This window comes from Suncus etruscus, chromosome 15 (genome assembly GCF_024139225.1).
Source record: "Suncus etruscus isolate mSunEtr1 chromosome 15, mSunEtr1.pri.cur, whole genome shotgun sequence".
Classification (NCBI taxonomy): Eukaryota; Metazoa; Chordata; class Mammalia; order Eulipotyphla; family Soricidae; genus Suncus; species Suncus etruscus.
The window spans coordinates 73,175,139-73,195,089 of record NC_064862.1 but is presented as its reverse complement, the minus strand read 5'-3'; the positions used below and the strand labels follow the sequence as shown (position 1 = coordinate 73,195,089).

At 46.6% G+C, this 19,951-nt stretch overlaps 1 protein-coding gene across 1 annotated transcript in view; it reads right to left on the bottom strand.

Annotated features, from left to right (window-relative positions):
- BAZ1B (bromodomain adjacent to zinc finger domain 1B) overlaps positions 1 to 19,951 on the bottom strand; it is a 68,961-nt gene that overhangs the window by 24,602 nt on the left and 24,408 nt on the right. Inside the window, exons 6-9 of the mRNA XM_049787839.1 lie at positions 19,564 to 19,761; positions 7,870 to 9,568; positions 3,077 to 3,215; positions 1,071 to 1,204 (exon numbers count right to left, since the gene is read on the bottom strand). Coding sequence (XP_049643796.1) covers positions 1,071 to 1,204; positions 3,077 to 3,215; positions 7,870 to 9,568; positions 19,564 to 19,761 — 2,170 coding nt within the window. The remainder of the gene's footprint in view (positions 1 to 1,070; positions 1,205 to 3,076; positions 3,216 to 7,869; positions 9,569 to 19,563; positions 19,762 to 19,951) is intronic.

Below are 19,951 nucleotides of genomic sequence, written 5' to 3'. Positions count from 1 at the left end.
GGACCCCATAACCTGCTTTGATTCTGAGCAAGGTGTAAATCCAGAACACTGACTGCCAGGTATGGCCTTCAAACAGCCCAAAAGCAAACAAAAACAACAAAAAATTATCTGGCCCAAAATATCAATAAGGCCAAGGTGTGAAAAATCTGGCTGAAACTAATTATGTAATATAACGATATTTAACAAACAGAATACTCATGGAATCTGAATAGAAATAAAAAGATAAAATGGGGCTAGAGTGATAGTACAGTAGGCAAGGCACTTGATTGCATGACTCAGTCCCCAACATCCCATATGGTCCCCTTTGTACTGCCATGAATGATTCCTAGGTACAGAGCTGTATATTCTCGCCTCCTCCAAATAAAAGTGAAAAAAGAAAAGAACAGGCCACAGTGGGGCTGGAGCAACAGCACAGCAGGTAATAGGGGTTTGCCTTGCATGCAAGCAACCCAGGTTCAATCCCCAGTATCAAATATGGTCCCCCAAGCACTGCCAAGAGAATTCCTCAGTGCTAGAGCCAAGAGTAAGCCCTGAGCACTGCCAAGTTATAGCCCAAAACCAAAATCAAACAAACATTAAAAAAGTCTCCAGAGTACGCCAGCAGTGATCCCTGAGCAGTGACAGGAGTAGAGTCAGAAGTAAGTCTTGAGCACTGTGAGGTGTGACACAAAAACCAAGGTTCACTTTCATTTTTAGGAGCCACAGCTGGTGATGTTGCAGGAAGGGGCCATCGGACTCTACCCACACAGTGCTCCCTTCAAGGCAATCACTCTATACCGAAGCCACAGCCATGCCCCAGCAACATGTGGAGAGGAGAAAGCAAGGTCACCTGGGTCTCTAATCTCAATTTCAGCCCAAGACACCTATGGAGTTAGCCAGGGAACAAAGCTGGTGACCAAAAGTTAGTTTTCTTCTTTTCTCTGCATTTCACATCTTCCCATCACAAATACCTTCACCTAAAAATGCCCAAACAAAAACCTAAACTCACCAAGACCAAATCCCCTACCATTTCTCAAAAAGAAAAGGCAACATAAATAGTCCTACTACTGGCCCTTGTCAGCGGTACATACTTCGGGGACAGTGGCTCTCATCCTGTGAGTCTGTGCGGTCTCTGCGGCGATGGCTGACCCGATAGTCGATGCTGTCGTGCACCCAGCCTTTCTCGATAAACAAGCCTGGAACCTCATCGGAGAACAGCCAGTACCTACGAACACAACCAGACACACATATAACCAGCCATTACAGAACAGCAATGAGACAAAAAATATAAAACAAGAAATAAATTTAGTTTGGGGGTCACACCCAGTGAGGTTCAGGTGTTATTTGTGGCTCTGCGCTGAGAAATTAGTCCTGGTGGTACTTGGAGGTGGGCATATGGGGTATAGGAGATCAAACTCAGTTCAGCATTATGCAACTAAGTACTCTACCCAGCTGTACTATTATTCTGGCCCCAAGGGAAAGAAATCTTAAAAGCTCTGAAATTTGCTTACCAACTGGTTTTTCTTTGTTTTTATTTTTGGGCCACACCCAGTGGTGTTCAGGGGTTACTCCTGGCTCTGTGCTCAGAAATCACTCCTACCAGGACCAGGGGATCACATGGGATGCCGGGGATCGAACCCAGGTCGGCTGTGTGCAAGGCAAATGCCCTACCCGTTGTAATATTGTTCTGGCCCAGCATCTGTAATATTTTATTGACTCCTAATATAATCATTCCTCTACTTTAGGTTTCATACAATATGTTTAAGAATAAAAATCTATTCATGTTTAGCCAGCCTCTCTCACCAACAAAGCATCAGATTTGTGCTACCATAAAGGACAGTGTCATTTTATTTAAAATTTTAATTTTATGATTTATAAATATTCAATAAATAAATAGTGTGAAACCATTTCCAAATCACCAAGGAAATGTTGTCTTCCCTCGGCATTTTAGATGAAGGCCTTTTAAAAATTTTCACTTACAAACCCCTTCTGTCCTAGATATCATTATACAACCTGTTACATAACCTGCATAAACCTGTCTTAAATCAAAACACTTACTGGGAATAAATCATGAGGAAAGTTTAAAACTAAAAAATTAAAAGCTAGCCAGAGAGATAGCACAGCAGATAGGGCACTTGCCTTATGCGAAATCAACCTGGGTTAAATCCCTAGCATCCCTCATAGTCCCCCACTCCCACCACTAGTGCTCAAAGCTGGACCAGCCGTGTGCAAAAGCATCACTGTACTGCTTTGGACCTACAAGGTACAAAATATTTTTTTTTTTGTTTTTTTGTTTTGTTTTTGGGCCACACCCAGTGACGCTCAGGGGTTACTCCTGGCTATGCGCTCAGAAGTCGCTCCTGGCTTGGGGGACCATATGGGATGCCGGGGGATCGAACCGCGGTCCGTCCTAGGCTAGCGCAGGCAAGGCAGGCACCTTACCTCTAGCGCCACCGCCCAGCCCCGGTACAAAATATTTTTTCATTATACAACCCTCAGAAGCTGGAAAATACAGCGGGAAGGAGATTTGTCTTGCATGTAGCTGACCCAGGTTTGATCCTCAGCATCCCATATGGACCCCAAACACTACAAAGAATAATTCCTGAGTACAGAGCCAGAGTAAGCCCTGAGTACAGCAGGATTTGCCTTCCTTCTCCCAAAATCCAAATAAGGGAGGCCAGAGTGATAGAGTGCAGCAGGTACGGCATTTGCCTCGCAGACTGCCAATCCAAGTTCAATCCCTGACATCCACGGTCCCAGCCTGCCAGGATTTCTGAGCACATAGCCAGGTAGCCAGGAGTAACCCAAGTACCACCAGATATTATCCCACCCCCCCCCCCCAAATTACATGAAGCATGAACAGTAATACAGTGGATAGGAGTACTTGTCTTGCAGGCGGCTGTCCTGGGCTTGATACCTTGGGGTGGTTCCCTGAACTCATCAGGAATGATTCTTGAATGCAGAGCTGAGAATAACCATCGAGCACCACCAGGTATGCCCCCCCCCCCCAAAAAAAAAACCCAAAAAGTTATACCACCCCATGAGGCTCAACTAAGCTACTTTTTTTTAGATCATTCTTTTACTCTCAGTAACTGACCTGTTGTGGTTCCGGTCTGTACCAATAGGAGTTCTGCGCATGACCAGTTTTGCCTTGGCAATGCCTTCCTGGAAAGCTTTCTCAGCTGCAGCTTTGTGTTTTCGGACTCGCTCCTCTTCAGCTTCACGCTCAAGTTTCACTGGGAAAGGTAAAAAGCAACGAGATACATTTTTTGTAAATTCCATCTAGTAAGTTATGGGATAAAAAGTACTTGGCAAAAAGTAGGTCTCTGTGAAATCTTACTTTCCGTCTAATTCTAACCTGTTGTAAGAAATGACACAGAATGGGGCCGGCGAGGTGGCGCTAGAGTTAAGGTGTCTGCCTTGCAAGCGCTAGCCAAAGAAGGACCGTGGTTCGATCCCTGGGCATCCCATATGGTCCCCCCAAGCCAGGGGCAATTTCTGAGCGCTTAGCCAGGAGTAACCCCTCAGCATTAAACGGGCGTGGCCCAAAAAAACAAACAAACAAAAAAAGAAATGACACAGAAGTGGCCAAAATCTACTCTGGGCTTTGCACTCAGCAGCCATTCCTGGTGGTGCGATGGGATAGCGAGGATTTTTTTTTGGGGGGGGGGGGGGGTCACACCCTGGCAGGCACAGGGTACCATATGGGATGCCGGGATTTGAACCACCGTTCTTCTGCATGAAAGGCAAACGCCTTACCTCCATGCTATCTCTCCAGCCCCCATAGCGAGGATTGAACTGACGTCAGCAGCATGCCAGGCAAGTGCCCTCCACTCTGTACTATTTCTCCAAGCCCTAGACCAGGGGACCCTAAACTTTTTAAACAGGGGGTCAATTAATTGTGCCTCAGACTATTGGAAGAACAGACTATAGTTTGAGACAGAAAAAAAAAAACTGGGAGATAACACAGCGGTAGCATGTTTGCCTTGCAAGTGCTGACCCTGGACCGATGGTGGTTCGAATCCTGGCATTCCATATGGTCTCCCGTGCCTGCTAGGAGTGATTTCTGAGCAAAGAGCCAGGAGTAACCCCTGAGTATCGCTGGGTGTGGCCCAAAAACCAAAAAATAAAAAATAAATAAATAAAAATTAACTCAAAAAATGAACAAATTTCTATGCACACTGAACATATCTTATTTTGAAGTTAAAAAACAAAACGGGCTGGGTAGGGCTTTTTTTTGGGGGGGGGGGCCACACCCGTTTGACGCTCAGGGGTTACTCCTGGCTACGAGTTCAGAAATCGCCCAGGCTTGGGGGAACCATATGGGACGCCGGGGGATGGGGGATTGAACTGTGGTCTGTCCTACGCTAGTGCTTGCAAGGCAGACAGACACCTTACCTCTATCGCCACCTTCCCGGCCCCAGGGTAGGGCATTTGCCTTGCATGCAGCAACCTGGGACAAACCCAGGATTGGTTTCTGGGATCCCATATGGTCTCCTGAGACTGCCAGGAGTGATTTCTTTTCTTTTCTTTTAGTTTTTGGGCCACACTGCGAGATGCTCAGGGCTATCTCTTGAACTATGTGCTCAGAAATCGCTCCTGGCTCGTGGGACCATATGGGACATTGGGTATCGAACCAGGTCCGTCCTGGATCTGCTGTATGCAAGGCAAATGCCCTACTGCTGTGTTATCCCGCTAGCTACCTCTTTTTTTTTAACTTTATTTATTGATTGTGGGGCCGGAGTGGTGGCACAAGGGGTAAGGCGCCTGCCTTGCCCACGCCAGCCTAGGAATGGACTGCGGTTCAATCCCCTGGTGTCCCATATGGTCCCCCAAGCCAGGAGGGATTTCTGAGTGCATAGCCAGGAGTAACCCCTCAATGTCACCGGGTGTGGCCCAAAACAAACAAACAAACAAAAAATACCCTTTATTTATTGATTGGTTTTTGGATCACATTTGGTGGCACTCAGGAGTTCCTCCTGGCTCTGAGCTCAGAAATCGCCCCAGGGCTGGGGCCCACGTGGGATGCCAGGAATCGAACCAGGTCCCTCCCAGTGGCCGCATGCAAGGAAAACGCCCCATATCGTTGTGCTATCTCTCTGACCCAGGAGTGATTTCTGAGCAGAGCCAGGAGTAAGCCCTGATCCCTGCCAGGTACGGCCAAAAACAATCAAACACTGGGAAAAAAAAAACAACCCCACAATATTTAAAATGAAGAACAAATAAAGTTAAAACAACTTATCAGTATTTCAACGGGAACTATGAGCCTGCTTTTGATGCGCCATAGTATAAGGACTCTGCCCGGGTTTGAGAGGAGTCGTGGAGACACAGAGAGGAGAGGAGTTGAAGAATAAGAAGCACATCCCACACATGTGCAATATAGACCAGGGGCCAGTCGGCAGTTAAGCAGGACAGGAAAGGGCGGTAAAAACACCCAATGGATAAATGTCCTTGGTTAGCCACATCTGACCTGCAGGCCATAGTTTGGGGATCCCTACCCTAAGCCTTAGTTTTGATCCCTGGTACTACATGAAACAACCCTTACACTGCAGGGCCTCACACCTAGGTGGCCCCAAGCACTACCAGCATAGCCCTGGCAGCTCCCAGTACTAGTGGGCTGAAGTACCACTGTTTCAATGGACTGAACCATAAGCCATGAAGTGGCCCTTTAAGATTGCTTGGGAACATCCCTACACACTGTACATCATGGAGATACAGCTCAGGACTGAGTGAATGTGGTATAAAATGTAGGTAGATGCTGGCCAAGGCATCCATCCCCAACATGAGCCCAATGAGACATACTAAAATAGAGATTATATATACACATTCAGAGTATATGTATATGTGCAATATTACTTGAGCAGACATAAGGAGACTGAGCTAAAATTGGCTGAAATAGAAATAACACCTTTTTCTAGTGAAAGCATTTCTCAGTAACGACATCTGATTTAATAGATGTCTAGTACATGACGATGAGGAGCCAGGGCTGGAGCAAATAAGGCACTTGCCTTGCACGTGGCCAACCTAGATTTGATTCCTGGTACTTCATATGCTCCCCAAAGCCCACCAGGAGTAATCCTTGAGCATTGCCAGGTGTGGCTCAAAAGAACAAAAAAGCAATAAAAACAAGACTGAGGATCTAGGCTCCACCTGTCTCTCCATAGCCTCCAACTCTGACATTTCACCAACCGGAAAATTTTTGGAAGATTTTTTGTTTGGAGGCCACACCCTACTATGGATGTTCAAGTGTCATTCCCCACCTCTGTGTTCAGGGGATCATTTGGTGATAGGACTCAAACCTAGGAGTGTCTCACATGCAAAGCATGTGCTCAACCCCATGAGTTTTCCAGAGGAGACACAGAAAACTTATAAATGGCTGGAAACTAAAAACAATCCAAATAGTGTAGTCTAAAACAGTTAAAAGGGCCAAAAAGATAGTATAGTGGGTAGGGTTCTTGCTTTGCACATGGCTGACCTAGATTTGAAACCGCCCCCCAACAAAGCATTGTTGGGTGAGCCCACGAACAAAACTAAACTATAATGCAATAAAAGAGGTATAATTTTCCTTCTAGAGAAGCTTATATTCCCTCAAACACATCTCTTTTTCTTCCCTCACAGTTCTCTCAGAAAGTCTCTCTCAATAAAACTATTTTATCTCATTAGAGAAAGAAAAGGGATAAAAAGTATATAATGAGATAACAAGACAAACCCTTGGACATTTGTCCTACCTCTCCAGCTAGGTCCCCCCCCACCCCCCAATTTTTTGTTTTGGGATCACACCTGGCGGCACTCAGGAGTTACTACTGGCTCTGTGCTCAGAAGTCACTCATGGCAGGCTCAGGGGACCAAATGGGAATTGTCCCATGCCAGGAATTGAACTGGAGCCTGTCCACATGCAAGGCAAATTCCCTACCGCTGTGCTATCGCTCTGGCCCAGCTAGCCCCCTTTTAAAAACTTTTTTTGGTTTTTGGGTCACACCCAGCAGCACTCAGGGGTTACTCCTGCTCTACGCTCAGAAATCGCTCCTGGCAGGCTCAGGGGACCTATGGAATTCTGGACTTCGAACTACCTTTCACCCTACCTCCATGCTATCTCTACGGGGCCCTAAACATTTGACTGGATTTTGCTATGAATACCCGAAACTTTTATGTTCTTATACTTACTATGAAAAATCTGATATCTATTGCGGGCTTCAAATCCTTTGTCTTTAGTTTGTTAAAACAATAAGGGGAGTGAGGAGTGGGAGGGAGGGAGACCAAACCTGCCTAACAAGTGAAGGACTGGATTTAATCACCAAACTTCAAGTACTAATCCACTGCCAGCACTGCCAAGGGATGTGCCAATGGTCTATGACAGCTAGGCTGGAGCACTTATCAGATCAGCAGGGGGACCAGCTATTGCAAGGTGTGCTCAGTGCTGCCACAGAAGCCTGCACCAATGAGGCTCTGGATGGGTTCCCAAGCTGAATCCATGTCTAACTCTAACATCATTGCAAAAGGGGTCAAACTGCTAGTACAACCACTGAGCTCCACTGAGTGTGCCCCCAAAACAGAACAAGTCCAAAAATCCAATAGAACAATCTCAATAAGCATAAAGAACACAGGCTGGAACACGTAACCTGCTGAAAGGCATTTAGCTGAGTTAGCGAATGCTTAAACTCTGGCCAACAATTCATGTTATTTCCATTATGTCTGTGTGGATTAAGTCTTATATTCCACCTAGAAATGAGGCCAACACTGTAGCCACAGAGCTAATGTCATTCACGGCAGAAAGGCCAGAGAAACTCCCACTAGATAGCTACATGCTCCGGGGGCTGGGCATTTTGGAATCTCCTTCCGATTCCTCTACCTAGAGGTTCCCCATGGCACCCCATGCCAGCCTGCCTGTACCTTTCATCTCCCGCTCGTGGAGTTCCCGTTCCTTCTTGGCCTGGATAGCGAGCAGCCGCCGGCTCTTCACAGCGCTCACCATGTCATCAGCCTCCACGTCTGCATGGGGTTCGAACTTGACCATGTCCTTCTTCCTCTCAGCCTTGGCTAACCCATTATCCTCCTTGCCATTCTTGTTCCGGGCCTCCATTTCTTTGCGTTTCTGCTTCTCGGCACGCTTTTTGTCATTCTCTTCCTTCAGCACCGCCAGCCGCTCCTTCCACAGCTCGGCCGACAGCTGCTGCCGTGTCTCCATGTGCTCCTGCACCGAGTAGGTCATGAGGATGCGGTGGCACAGCGCTGTCAGGATCTGCAGCTTCTCTCCTGAGCTCAGCTCAAAGAACTCTGCTGTCTCCAGCTTCTCCAGGAACTCGTCCTGGACCTCATTGTCTTCAAAGGAGGCCGAGTCTTTGTTGTCCTCCGGATCAGAAGCCTCACTCTCTTCCTGCACGTCGGATCGGCGGAGGCAGAGACGCACCAGCTCAGAGACCGAGTGCAGGGTGAGTGGGATTTCCGAGAGCTTCATGCCCAGTTCACCATAGTCCTCGGCGATCTCATCCTGGAGCAAGGTCTGGAGCAGGATGACCAGCACCCGGTTCAGGTAGAGGAACCCCCCCTTTTCCGCACTCAGGGCCTCCATGAGGGACACAGCCGTGATGGGGTACTGTGCGTCAGGCAGGAGTAGCCCTGAGTAGCAGCTCAGGAACTCCACCACCATGGCCACATCCCCGAAGAGAGCGTTTGGCAGCCCCTCTGGGGTGTCCACCAAGCGGAATGCAGGGAGGTTCCTGCCAGCCAGTTCATGGTCCTCATAGCGCTTCTGTTTCTCCAGCCTCTCTAGCATCTCCCGCTCCCGCCGCTCCTTGGCTTTCTCCTTCAGCCTCTCTTTCAGCTCCTCCCGTTTCTTTTTCAGGTACTCCTTACGCTGCTCTTCAGACATGGACGCCCACTTTTTCTTGTGCTCCAGCAGCTCATAGCGCTTCTGCACAAGGCTTCGGAGCTCCTCAGGGAGCCGAGCCCGGTCCTCGCTGGAGAGCAGGCGTGCAGTCTTGGAGATGACACAGGACAGGGCGCTCTTCTTGTCCTCCCGGTCTTTGTTCTCTTTGTAGTAGGCAATAAGGTGGAGGGCGGCGGGAGGCAGGTGCTTATGAGGCTTAGAAGAGGACCGAGGCGCACCACCTGAGTTGCGAGGGGATCGGGTCATCTTCGAAGTGCCTTTGGCCATGTCTAACAGCGTCATCTGCTTCATTTTGGTTTTGGGGGTCTTCAGACCCTTTTTGGGTGACTTGGCGCTGCCTGTGGACTTCTGCCCATTCAGGATTCCTTTGCCCCTGCCTTTGGCCTTCAGAGGTTTATCACCAGGCTTGCCCGGCTTCTTAGCAGACGGGCCCTTCTTAGAAATGTGGAAGGTGGTATGCAGCTTGCTGGGAGTCATCATCTTCATCACCTCCTCCAGGTGCTCTTCTGGGGACTTGGAGTTCTTCGAGTTCTTCACTTTGAGGGGGGAACTCGTCAAAGATTTCTTCAAGTGCACGTGACACCAGAGCTTTGGGTTTAGAGGGGAGCTCAGGGAAGCGCTGTCTGTCTTGGACTTCTTTGTGGGCTTTCTGTCTGGGGAGCTGGTGTTCTTCCTCTTAGCAGAAGGGTTGAGAGTCATGTACTGGAATTGAAAAAGAGCAAAATTTTTTTGAAGAGTAATGTTATAAAACAATGCTCAAGCATCCTACACAAGTCCCATGTCCCCAAGTTTTCAGGCAAAGTTTTATTTGTTGTTCAATGTCACCATCATCCCTGAAACAAAGACACAAGTATCAGCTAGTGTTTTTCTTTTTATCATCAGCTATTGTTTTAACCTAATCAGATTTGGGGGCCGGAGAGATAGCATGGAGGTAAGTGTTTGTCTTGCAAAAGTATGGTAGTTCAAATCCCAGCATCCCATAAGTTCCCCTGAGCCTGCTAGGAACGATTTCTGAGCACAGAGCCAAGAGTGACCTCTATGATTGGGCCAGAAAGATAGCATGGAGGCAGGGCATTTGCCTTGCATGCAGAAAATTGGTGGTTTGAATCCCGGCATCCCCTATGGTGCCCTGACCCTGCCAAGAACGATTTCTGAGCGTAGAGCCAGGAGTAACCCGAGTGCCGCCGGGTGTGACCCAAAACCAAAAACAACGACAACAAAATCAAAAGAATTCTATGCTTTCCTTAGGAGTAAACAGGCTGAGTAAAATCTAATAAGCTTAACGTCAATACTGAAACATTAAAGATATTAAAGACATAAAAGATAAAGACATTGGGCCCAGAGAGATAGCACAGCGGCGTTTGCCTTGCAAGCAGCCAATCCAGGACCAAAGGTGGTTGGTTCGAATCCCGGTGTCCCATATGGTCCCCCGTGCCTGCCAGGAGCTATTTCTGAGCAGACAGCCAGGAGTAACCCCTGAGCACCGCCGGGTGTGGCCCAAAAACCAAAAAAAAAAAAAAAAAAAAAGATAAAGACATTAAAAGACATAAAGACATTAAAGATACAATCAATAATCAGAGAAAACACTCCAGAACCAAGGCAATAAGATAGATACACAGTCTTGGGGGAATGAGAGGCCAGAATCATACAAGCAGAGGTCATCTGGTAAATTCTTTCACTTTATCTTCTTTATGAAGTGAATAGATTTATATGTATAAGCATTTTCCTTTTGTTTTTTTTTGGTAGTATCAAAGATGAAACCTATGACCTCATAAATGCAAGGCAAGCACTGAACCACTGAACAAGATCCCAAATCCCACAGTTCTATTTAAGAAATAAAAGGTGCAAATTCCCTTAAGTCAAGGGAGAGAATCATACTCCCACAAACTCCATTCCAGAGCTGAGCTGGCCCAGTAAAGCGGGAGTGGGAGTGGGGAGCAGCATACCCCAAGAGAGGGGTGTAAGGAAGTGACACTCCCACAAACTAGAGTGGGGCTCCAAAATAATTCAGGCTCAATTCTCCAACATCCTGTATGGTTCCCTGAGCACCTCTAGGAGTAATTACTGAGGGTACAGTGAGGAGTAACCCTTGAGTAGTTCCCTCAAAAGGAAAAACAAAAATAAAAACACCCAAAACCAAAACATGCATCCCCAAAACTACCTTGAACATGGACAATAAGTAGCTTCACAGTTGTCAATGTTCAAGATAAGTCTTCCTGAAAGGGAGTTTCTCAGTTTCTCACTACATACTAACATTCTTTCATCCATAGCATTTTGCTTGTTTTTTGGGCCAAACTCCTTGGCGCACAAGGGTTACTCCTGGTTCTCCGCTCAGAAGTCGCGCATGGCAGGCTCGGGGGAATATATGGGATACCAGGAATCAAACCCATGTCCTTCCCGGGTTGGCCACGCGCAAGGCAAATGCTCTACCGCTGTGCTATCGCTCTAGCCCTCATTCTTAAAATCATTTTTTTTTTTTTGTATTTTGGTTTTTGGGTCACTCCCGGCAGTGCTCAGGGGTTATTCCTGGCTCTAAGCTTCTGGCAAGCTCAGGGGACCATATGGGATGCCCGGGATTCAAACCACCGACCTTCAGCATGAAAGGCAAACACTTTACCTTCATGCTCTCTCTCTCCCGCCCATTCTTAAAATCTTAAATAAACTTTTTGTTTTTGGACCACACCAATTGATGCTCAGGGCTTACTCCTGGCCCTGGGCTCAGGGATCACTCCTGGAGCTTTGGGGATCATCAGGTGTGAGATCATACCCTGCTTTTACCCAAAACAAAGGTGTTTTCCTGACTTCCTCTTTCTTTTCACCAAGCCCTTTGACTTGTAAAAGCCCACTTGGATCTCATCAACCCTCCCTCCCTCCTGCTTAGTTAATAAAGAGGTTTCAGTTTGGCTTGGCACAAGAAATGAGACCAGGAGGCAAGAAGCCAACTGACTCCACGATTCTCTCTTAACTGGATTGGTTATTAATTCTTTGCAACTACCCTGCTTCAGACCATTCACCCAGGATTGTAAATATGGCATGTGGGGGAGCTGGAGAGATAGAATGGAGTAAGGCGTTTGCCTTGCATGCAGAAGGACGGTGGTTGAAATCCCGGCATCCCATATGGTCCCCTGAGCCTGCAAGGAGCGATTTCTGAGTATAGAGCCACCTGAATGCTGCCGGGTGTGACCCAAAAGCCAAAAACCAAAAAGAAAAAAAGGAATGTGGGGTGATTTCACAACTGGCCCAGGTACACAAGAAGACCCCAATGATGGTGAGTAACTAGACCTTCTAGTAAATAATCACCACGACTGCCCCCGCTCGAGCTAGTCTGTGTGTGTGTGCCTTTCACTGGAACATCACTATACATGGCCCGTTCTGAATGACTTAACCTACCTGCCATTTCTTGCACTGGACTGTACATACCAGGCTCCCTAGATTCTCCCATGCACATACCCCAAGAGAGGAAGGGTACCTTTCCAGTGGTGATTAGTTCTTCACCTAAAGGTCATCTAGGGCAGTGATGGCTAACCTTTTTGAGCCCGAGTGCCCAAACTGCTGCACAAAACCAAAGAATTTCCTCTAAAGTGCCAGCACGTCAACTATACCTTAACAATAAGATTTTAGTATCTGGGGGCCGGAGAGATAGCATGGAGGTAAGGCATTTGCCTTTCATGCAGGAGGTCATCGGTTCGAATCCCGGCGCCCCATGTGGTCCCCTGTGCCTGCCAGGAGCAATTTCTGAGCCTGGAGCCAGGAATAACCCCTGAGCACTGCTGGGTGTGACCCAAAAAACAAACAAACAAACAAAAACAAAAAAAACAAAAAAAAAAGATTTTAGTATCTAAAAACTATGCCGCATATCTTAACTGTGGACCTTCCCGCGTGCCAACTGCAAGGCCTTAGCATGCCACAGATTCGCCATCGCGGATATAGGGGAACCAGTGCAATAGCATAGTGGTAGGGCATTTGCGTTGCATGCAGCTTACCCAGGAAGGACCTGGGTTCGATTCCTGGCATCCCATATAATCCCCCAATCCTGCCAGGGGTGATTTCTGAGCACAGTGCCAGGAGTAACCCTTGAGTGGCAACAGGTGTGGTCCAAATACCAAAAAGTCATCTGGGATTGGAAATACAATGCGTGAGTTGATTTCACAAACAGGGATACCAGGTATTGAACCTGGATTGGAGTATAAGGCAAGCACTTACTCTACCCACTGTACTATACTGTACTGTACTGTATCTTCAGCCCCCTTAAACGGACACCTTTTAATAGCATTTACTATTAACTGAGTTACTTCTTTGTAGAGGCAATGACAAGGGTTTATCCCTGGCTCTGCACTCAGGGATCACTTCAAATGGCATTTAAGGGACAATACAGGGTGCCAGGGTCAAACCCAGTTTGACTTAATACAAATTAAGAGCCCTCCCGTCTATATCCCAAATGTCTTCTTAATTTAAGCGTTATGAATTTAACATAACTTTTTCAAACTTTCCGACATTTTATATAATTTGCAGGAATGAGGAAAGAGCTGAGATGACCAAGCCTGAAAATTCTTTTTTTTTTTTTTTTTTTTTTTTTTTTTTTTTTTGGTTTTTTGGGCCACACCCGGTTAACGCTCAGGTGTTACTCCTGGCTATGTGCTCAGAAATCGCCCCTGGCTTGGGGGGACCATATGGGACGCCGGGGGATCGAACCGTGGTCCTTCCTTGGCTAGCGCTTGCAAGGCAGACACCTTACCTCCAGCGCCACCTACCCGGCCCCTCATTTTTTAAATAAAAGGTGTATGAGGTACGTTTGGCCAAGCCACACTGTATAATTAATTTTCTTAAAATTGAAAGAAACTCACCCAACCCCCTCCCAACAGACCGGCTCCCCGAGTGAGCAGAATCCTTCAGAAACGGTCATCTCAGCACGGGGCAGGCTGGGCTGTCAGCCACATGGGAGCCAGCATAGCTGGACTCAGGGGGATCTGAAAAAAGTATAAAACCACTTATGTGCCATAGATCTCCCCTGCACCCTTCAGCACAAGTCATCTACTCAAGAAGCACATGAAGACGGAGAGGAGGGCCGGAGAGATAGAATGGAGGTAAGGCATGTCTTTCATGCAGGTCAGTGGTTCGAATCCCGGCATCCCATACGGTCCCCTGTGCCTGCCAGGGGCGATTTCTGAGCATAGAGCCAGGAGTAACCCCTGAGCGCTGCCGGATGTGACACAAAAACAAAAAAAAAGAGGGAGAGAGGAATCCATGTCAAAAGTAGCAGTATTACTTTGGCAAAGAAGCCCTAGGTTTTCAGCAAATGAGAGGATCAAATTTTATACTTTTTTCCTGTCACCTGCAACAAACCACAATAAGCAGAGTCAGAGAGATAGCATGGAGGTAGGGCGTTTGCCTTGCATGCAAGGAGAATGGTGGTTCAGATCCCGGCATCCCATATGGAACCCGAGCCTGCCAAAAGTGACTTCTGAGTGTAGAGCCAGGAGTAACCCCTGAGCACTGCCAGGGTGTGACCAAAACAAAAAACAAATAAACAAAAAAACCAAAATAAAGACCTCTAATAAAGAAAAGGAATGGGGGCTGGAGAGATAGCTTAATGGTATAGTGATTGCCTTGCAATTGACCAACAGCGGTTCAAATCCTGGCATCCCAGATGCCTCCTGCCCACCAGGAGTGATTTCTGAGCACAAGAGCACAGCCTGAGTGTGGCCCAAAAACAAAAACAAACAAACAAACAAAAAACAAGAAAAGGAATGGCTTTAAGGCTAAATTCATCTTAAAATCAACAATCTGGGTTGGATCCCTAGCACCGCTTAAGATTCCTGAGTACAGGGGCCGGGAAGGTGGCGCTACAGGTTAGGTGTCTGCCTTGCAAGCGGATGGACCGCGGTTCAATCCCCTGGTGTCCTATATGGGCCCCCCAAGCCAGGGGTGATTTCTGAGCGCATAGCCAGGAGTAACCCCTGAGCTTCAAACGGTGTGGCCCAAAAACCAAAAAAAAAAAAAAAAAAAAGATTCCTGAGTACCAACAGGAGTGATCCCCTAAGCAAAGAGCTATCCCTTGAACACAGCCTGTGGCACTAAAAATCAAAGAAAAATAATAAGGGGCTAGAGCAATAGTACAACAGATAAGGTGCTTGCACACACGTCATCCCAGGTCTGATCACAACACCCCACATGGTTCCTGAAAATGTCAGTAATGAGACCTGAGTACCAATGGGGTATCTGTTCCTCTGCTGGTCTCATATCTATAGCGTATGAGCCACAGACTAGGCGCTGGAGCAACAGTACAATGGGTAAGGCACTTGCCCTGTACACTGGCGATTTCAGGTTCAATCCTCGGTATCCCTGGATCTAATACTATAAGAAGTGACCCGAGTGAAGAGCAAAAGTAAGCCTGAGCCAATTAGGTGTGCCCCCAAAGGAAAAATAAGAACAAAAATGAAAATTAAAAATATTTTTCAAAAAATGAGAAGCAGGGGGCTGGAGAGATAGCCCATCAGTAGAGCGTTTGTTTGCCTTGCATGCAGCCAACCCAGGACGGATGGTGGTTTAATTCCCAGCATTGCATATGCTCCCCGTGCCTGCCAGGAGCTATTTCTGAGCTCAGAGACAGGAGTAACCCCTGAGCGCCTCCGGGTGTGGCCCGAAAACTTAAAAACTTAAAAAAATAAAGAGAGAGAAGCAAACAAAAAATGTATTTTTGGCCACACCTGTTTGATGCTCAGGGGTTACTCCTGGCTAAGCGCTCAGAAATTGCCCCTGGCTTGGGGGAACCATATGGGATGCTGGGGGATTGAACAGCGGTCCTTCCTTGGCTAGCGCTTGCAAGGCAGACACCTTACCTCTAGCGCCACCTCACCGGCTCTGAAAATGTATTTTTTTTTTTATTATTGACTACAGTCTTTAGGATGTTTAAATACTTTAAATTTCCTCTAGGACTTATAGAGATTGTACAGCAGATTGGGTTCCTGCCTTACATGTGGCTGGTCCAGGTTTAATCCCTAGCATCCTATAAAATCCCCTGAGCACAGAGCCAAGAATAACACTGAGCAGCACCAGGTGTGGACCCAAAGCAATGATCTTTGGGTGAAATGGGAGATAATACAGTACTTGCAATGTCTTGCAATTCCAGATATGATCCCTGGCACCAGTGTCCCCCCAAAAGTATGGGATATTGACCTGGATGCCATGCAAATACCAACAGACAGGGAGGGCCCTGGATCCTCATACTGATGAGGCTGGAAGAGGCCTTGAACTGAGCAAATAACCGGAATGCTGAAGAAGCTGCTAGGCCTCGAAACTCTGCCTGGAAACCTCTTCATCGCCTCCATTTTATTTTTAATTAAAGGAGAGGCTGGAGAGATAGTACAGTGGATAGGGTGCTTGCCTTGCATGTGGCTGACGTTGGTTTGATCCCTGGCATCAAATATGGTCTCCTGAGCTCACCAGATATGATCCATGAGCCCAGAGTAAGGACTAAGCCCTGAGTAATGCTGGGTGTACAGCAAAAACAATAAACAAGCAAAACAGAATCAGAAAAATACAGCACAGAGGACACTTGCCTTGTATGTATAAAACCAAGATTTAATCCCCGGCACTCTATTATGGTCCCAGGCCTGCCAGGAGTGATTCCTGAGCACAAAAGCCAGTAGCCAGCAGTAAGCCCAGAGCACTGCTGTGTGTAGCCTCAAAACCAAATTATACAATGAATTATATATATAATATACATATTTATATAATATATAACTCATTAACCAAAATATATAATAAAGAATAAAGGAAAAAGGAAGGAGTGCTTCAATTTTTTTTGAGGGACAGTGAGTGCTGCTCAGGGCTTGCCAGGTTCTGATTGATGTGTAGTGCCAAGCATACATAGAACACTGGGCCTCAAAAGGCAGGGCACATACATGCCTGCCCCCAGAAGCACTGCCTTCAGACAGCAAGTGGGACTAAACAGGCTGGTAGGAGTTGATAAACAATACGAACAACATGGCACGAGTAACCTCACAGCACTGCCAAGGCGGGTGAGTGGGTGAGCATGTAGGGACTGCATTGCCCCAAGAAGACATGCTCAACTATGGTTCCAAATCTGACCTGGCACCCCACATGGTCCCTGAGCAACGTTTAGAAGTATCCCCAGGGCCCGGAGAGATAGCACAGCGGCGTTTGCCTTACAAGCAGCCAATCCAGGACCAAAGGTGGTTGGTTCGAATCCAGTGTCCCGTATGGTCCCCCGTGCCTACCAGGAGCTATTTCTGAGCAGACAGCCAGGAGTAACCCCTGAGCACTGCCAGGTGTGGCCAAAAAAAAAAAAAAAAAAAAAGTATCCCTGAGCATAACCATGTATGACCCTATACCAAAAAATTAAAAGAAATCCAGGAAATCTGAACTGTTTTTATTGTTGTTGGTTGTAGGGATCTGATCCAGGAGGAGCTGGGGAAAGAGCCGGGATGGGTGTGTGTGTATTTAAGAACAGTGTTAGGGATCAAAGCAGAGTTTGGTATGTAAAAGTACTTTATTACTCAAGTCACTCCTGCTGAGAGTTTTCAAGAATTAGCATCTCTTTGATTATATTTTGGCTCTGAGACCAAAGATAATTGACCTACCAAAAATGCATCACTAGGGCCAAAGCAATGCTAAAGCAAGTAGGACTCTTGTTTTATATGTAGCTGACCCAGGTTCAATCCCCTGCACACCAGCAGGAATGATTCCTGAGCTCAGAGCCAGGAGTAACTCCTGAGCACCACCAGATATGACCCCCACAAAAAATATATAGGTAGGGTACATGCCTTGCACAGGGCCAATCTGGGTCCAATCTCTGGCATCCCACATGGTCCTCCAAACAGTGCCAGGTGTAACCCCTGATCATTGTGGGTATAGTACCAAAACCAAAAATAATCTTGTTGGAAAAAAATCCCTGAGGGGCCAGAGTGATAGCACAGCAGGTAGGGCATTTGCCTTGCATGCAGCTGACTCAGGTTTGATCCCTAGCATCCCATATCCTAAACCTGCTAGAAATGATTTTTGTGTACAGAACCAGTAGAAGGGAAGAGAACGGAGAGCAGGAGGGAATGAGGAAGAAGGGTAGATGGAAGAGAAAAGGAGTTAAAGGAGAAAAGGAAATCCCTGAGAAGGATCCAGAAAGATAAGTAGGGAAGGCACATGCCTTGCATCCAGCTAATCCATATTTGATCCAAGTCATCCAATGTGGGCCCCTGAGCCTGCTAAGAGTGATTCCTGGGTGCAGAAGCAGGAATAATCCCTGAGCTCACTGGGTATGGTCCAAAAATTGGGGGGGAGAAGGGGGAGGGGGACCAGAGATAGCATGGAGGTAGGGCATTTGCCTTGCATGCAGAAGGACGGTGGTTTGAACCCCAGCATCGCATATGGTCCCCTGAGCCTGCCAGGAGCAATTTCTGAGCGTAAAGCCAGTAGTAACCCCTGAGCGGTACCCAAAAAGCCAAAAAGAAAACAAAACAAAACAAAAATTAAAAAAGGAAAGAAAGAAAACCTGAGAAAAAAAAGATCATGATAAATCCAAGGCTAAGTTCTTGGCTTCTCATCTACTTTCTGTTGACTCTGTGGACTCTAATTAAACAAGCTTGGTTTCTCTTTCTGGTAAATAGGTTTGTGTGTAAATATAGACACAAAGCATACAACTTCACAGGAATGTTCTGAGGATCAAATGGGATGACTGAAAATGTTCTCAAAAGAAAAATACTAGACTTTCTACTAACCTATCATATAAAGATTATTTTCGGGGCCAGAGAGATAGCATGGAGGTAAGGCATTTGCCTTTCATGCAGAAGGTCATCGGTTTGAAACCCGGCGCCCCATATGGTCCCCCGTGCCTGCCAGGAGCAATTTCTGAGCCTGGAGCCAGGAATAACCCCTGAGCACTGCCGGGTGTGACCCAAAAAAAACATAAAAAAAAAAAAAAAAAAAAAGATTATTTTCAAAGATTATTTTCAAAGTTGATCATCTTATTTTATCTACAGATTTATTTTTTGTTTTTAAGAATCACTATCTGGGGCCGGAGAGATAGCATGGAGGTAAAGCGTTTGCCTTTCATGCAGGAGGTCATCGGTTCGAATCCCGGCGTCCCATATGGTCCCCCGTGCCTGCCAGGAGCAATTTCTGAGCCTGGAGCCAGGAATAACCCCTGAGCACTGCCTGGTGTGACCCAAAAACCAAAAAAAAAAAAAAAGAATCACTATCTGGGGCCGGCGAGGTGCCACTAGAGGTAAGTTGTCTGCCTTGCAAGCGCTAGCCAAGGAAGGACCACGGTTCGATCCCCCGCTGTCCCATATGGTCCCCCCAAGCCAGGGGCAATTTCTGAGCACTTACCCAGGAGTAACCCCTTAGCATCAAACGGGTGTGGCCCAAAATAAAGAATCACTATGTAAAACTATTTTGTATTTATACAATATTTCACTCCAAAGAGGATCTAAGATAAAGCATGTGTATACTTTTTTAATTATGCAGCCAGAATAATTTAATTGAAACAGGGGAAATATTTGATATGTCTCTCCACTACAAGTCACATTATCACAACCTCTATAAACAGATACCTGAAAATTTCTGATTTTGTTACATAATATTACATTTTTCAAAATCTGTCATAATTCTTTTGAAGATCATCCAGGAAAAGAATGCCACTATCGTGGTCTCTATTAAGTTGTACAAAAGAGCCAACATACCTTGTACGGATCAAGCAAAAAGTCACTAAACTTGCTAGGCAGGGAATATTTCTTCACCAATTCATCCTCTACTACCCAGGGTGCATTTTCCCCGGTTCCAGCCCTTAGTGCATTATGCCGGATAAAGTACCGAAGAATCTCTTTATTTGGTGGCCGTTCTGTGCGAACCAAGCTGTCTGCTGGCACATTACTGATGATCTAGATTACAAAGAGAAACAACTCAGTATTGGGATAAAATGCAATTAAACACCTAAAGCAAAGTCTTCCCCGGAAAAACTGCAATTCCAGGGTCTGAAGAGTTAGTATAATGGGTAGAGTGCTTCCATGTAGCTGGCTCAGGTTCTATCCCAGTGTGGTCCTGAGTTTGTCAAGAGTGATCCCTGAGCAC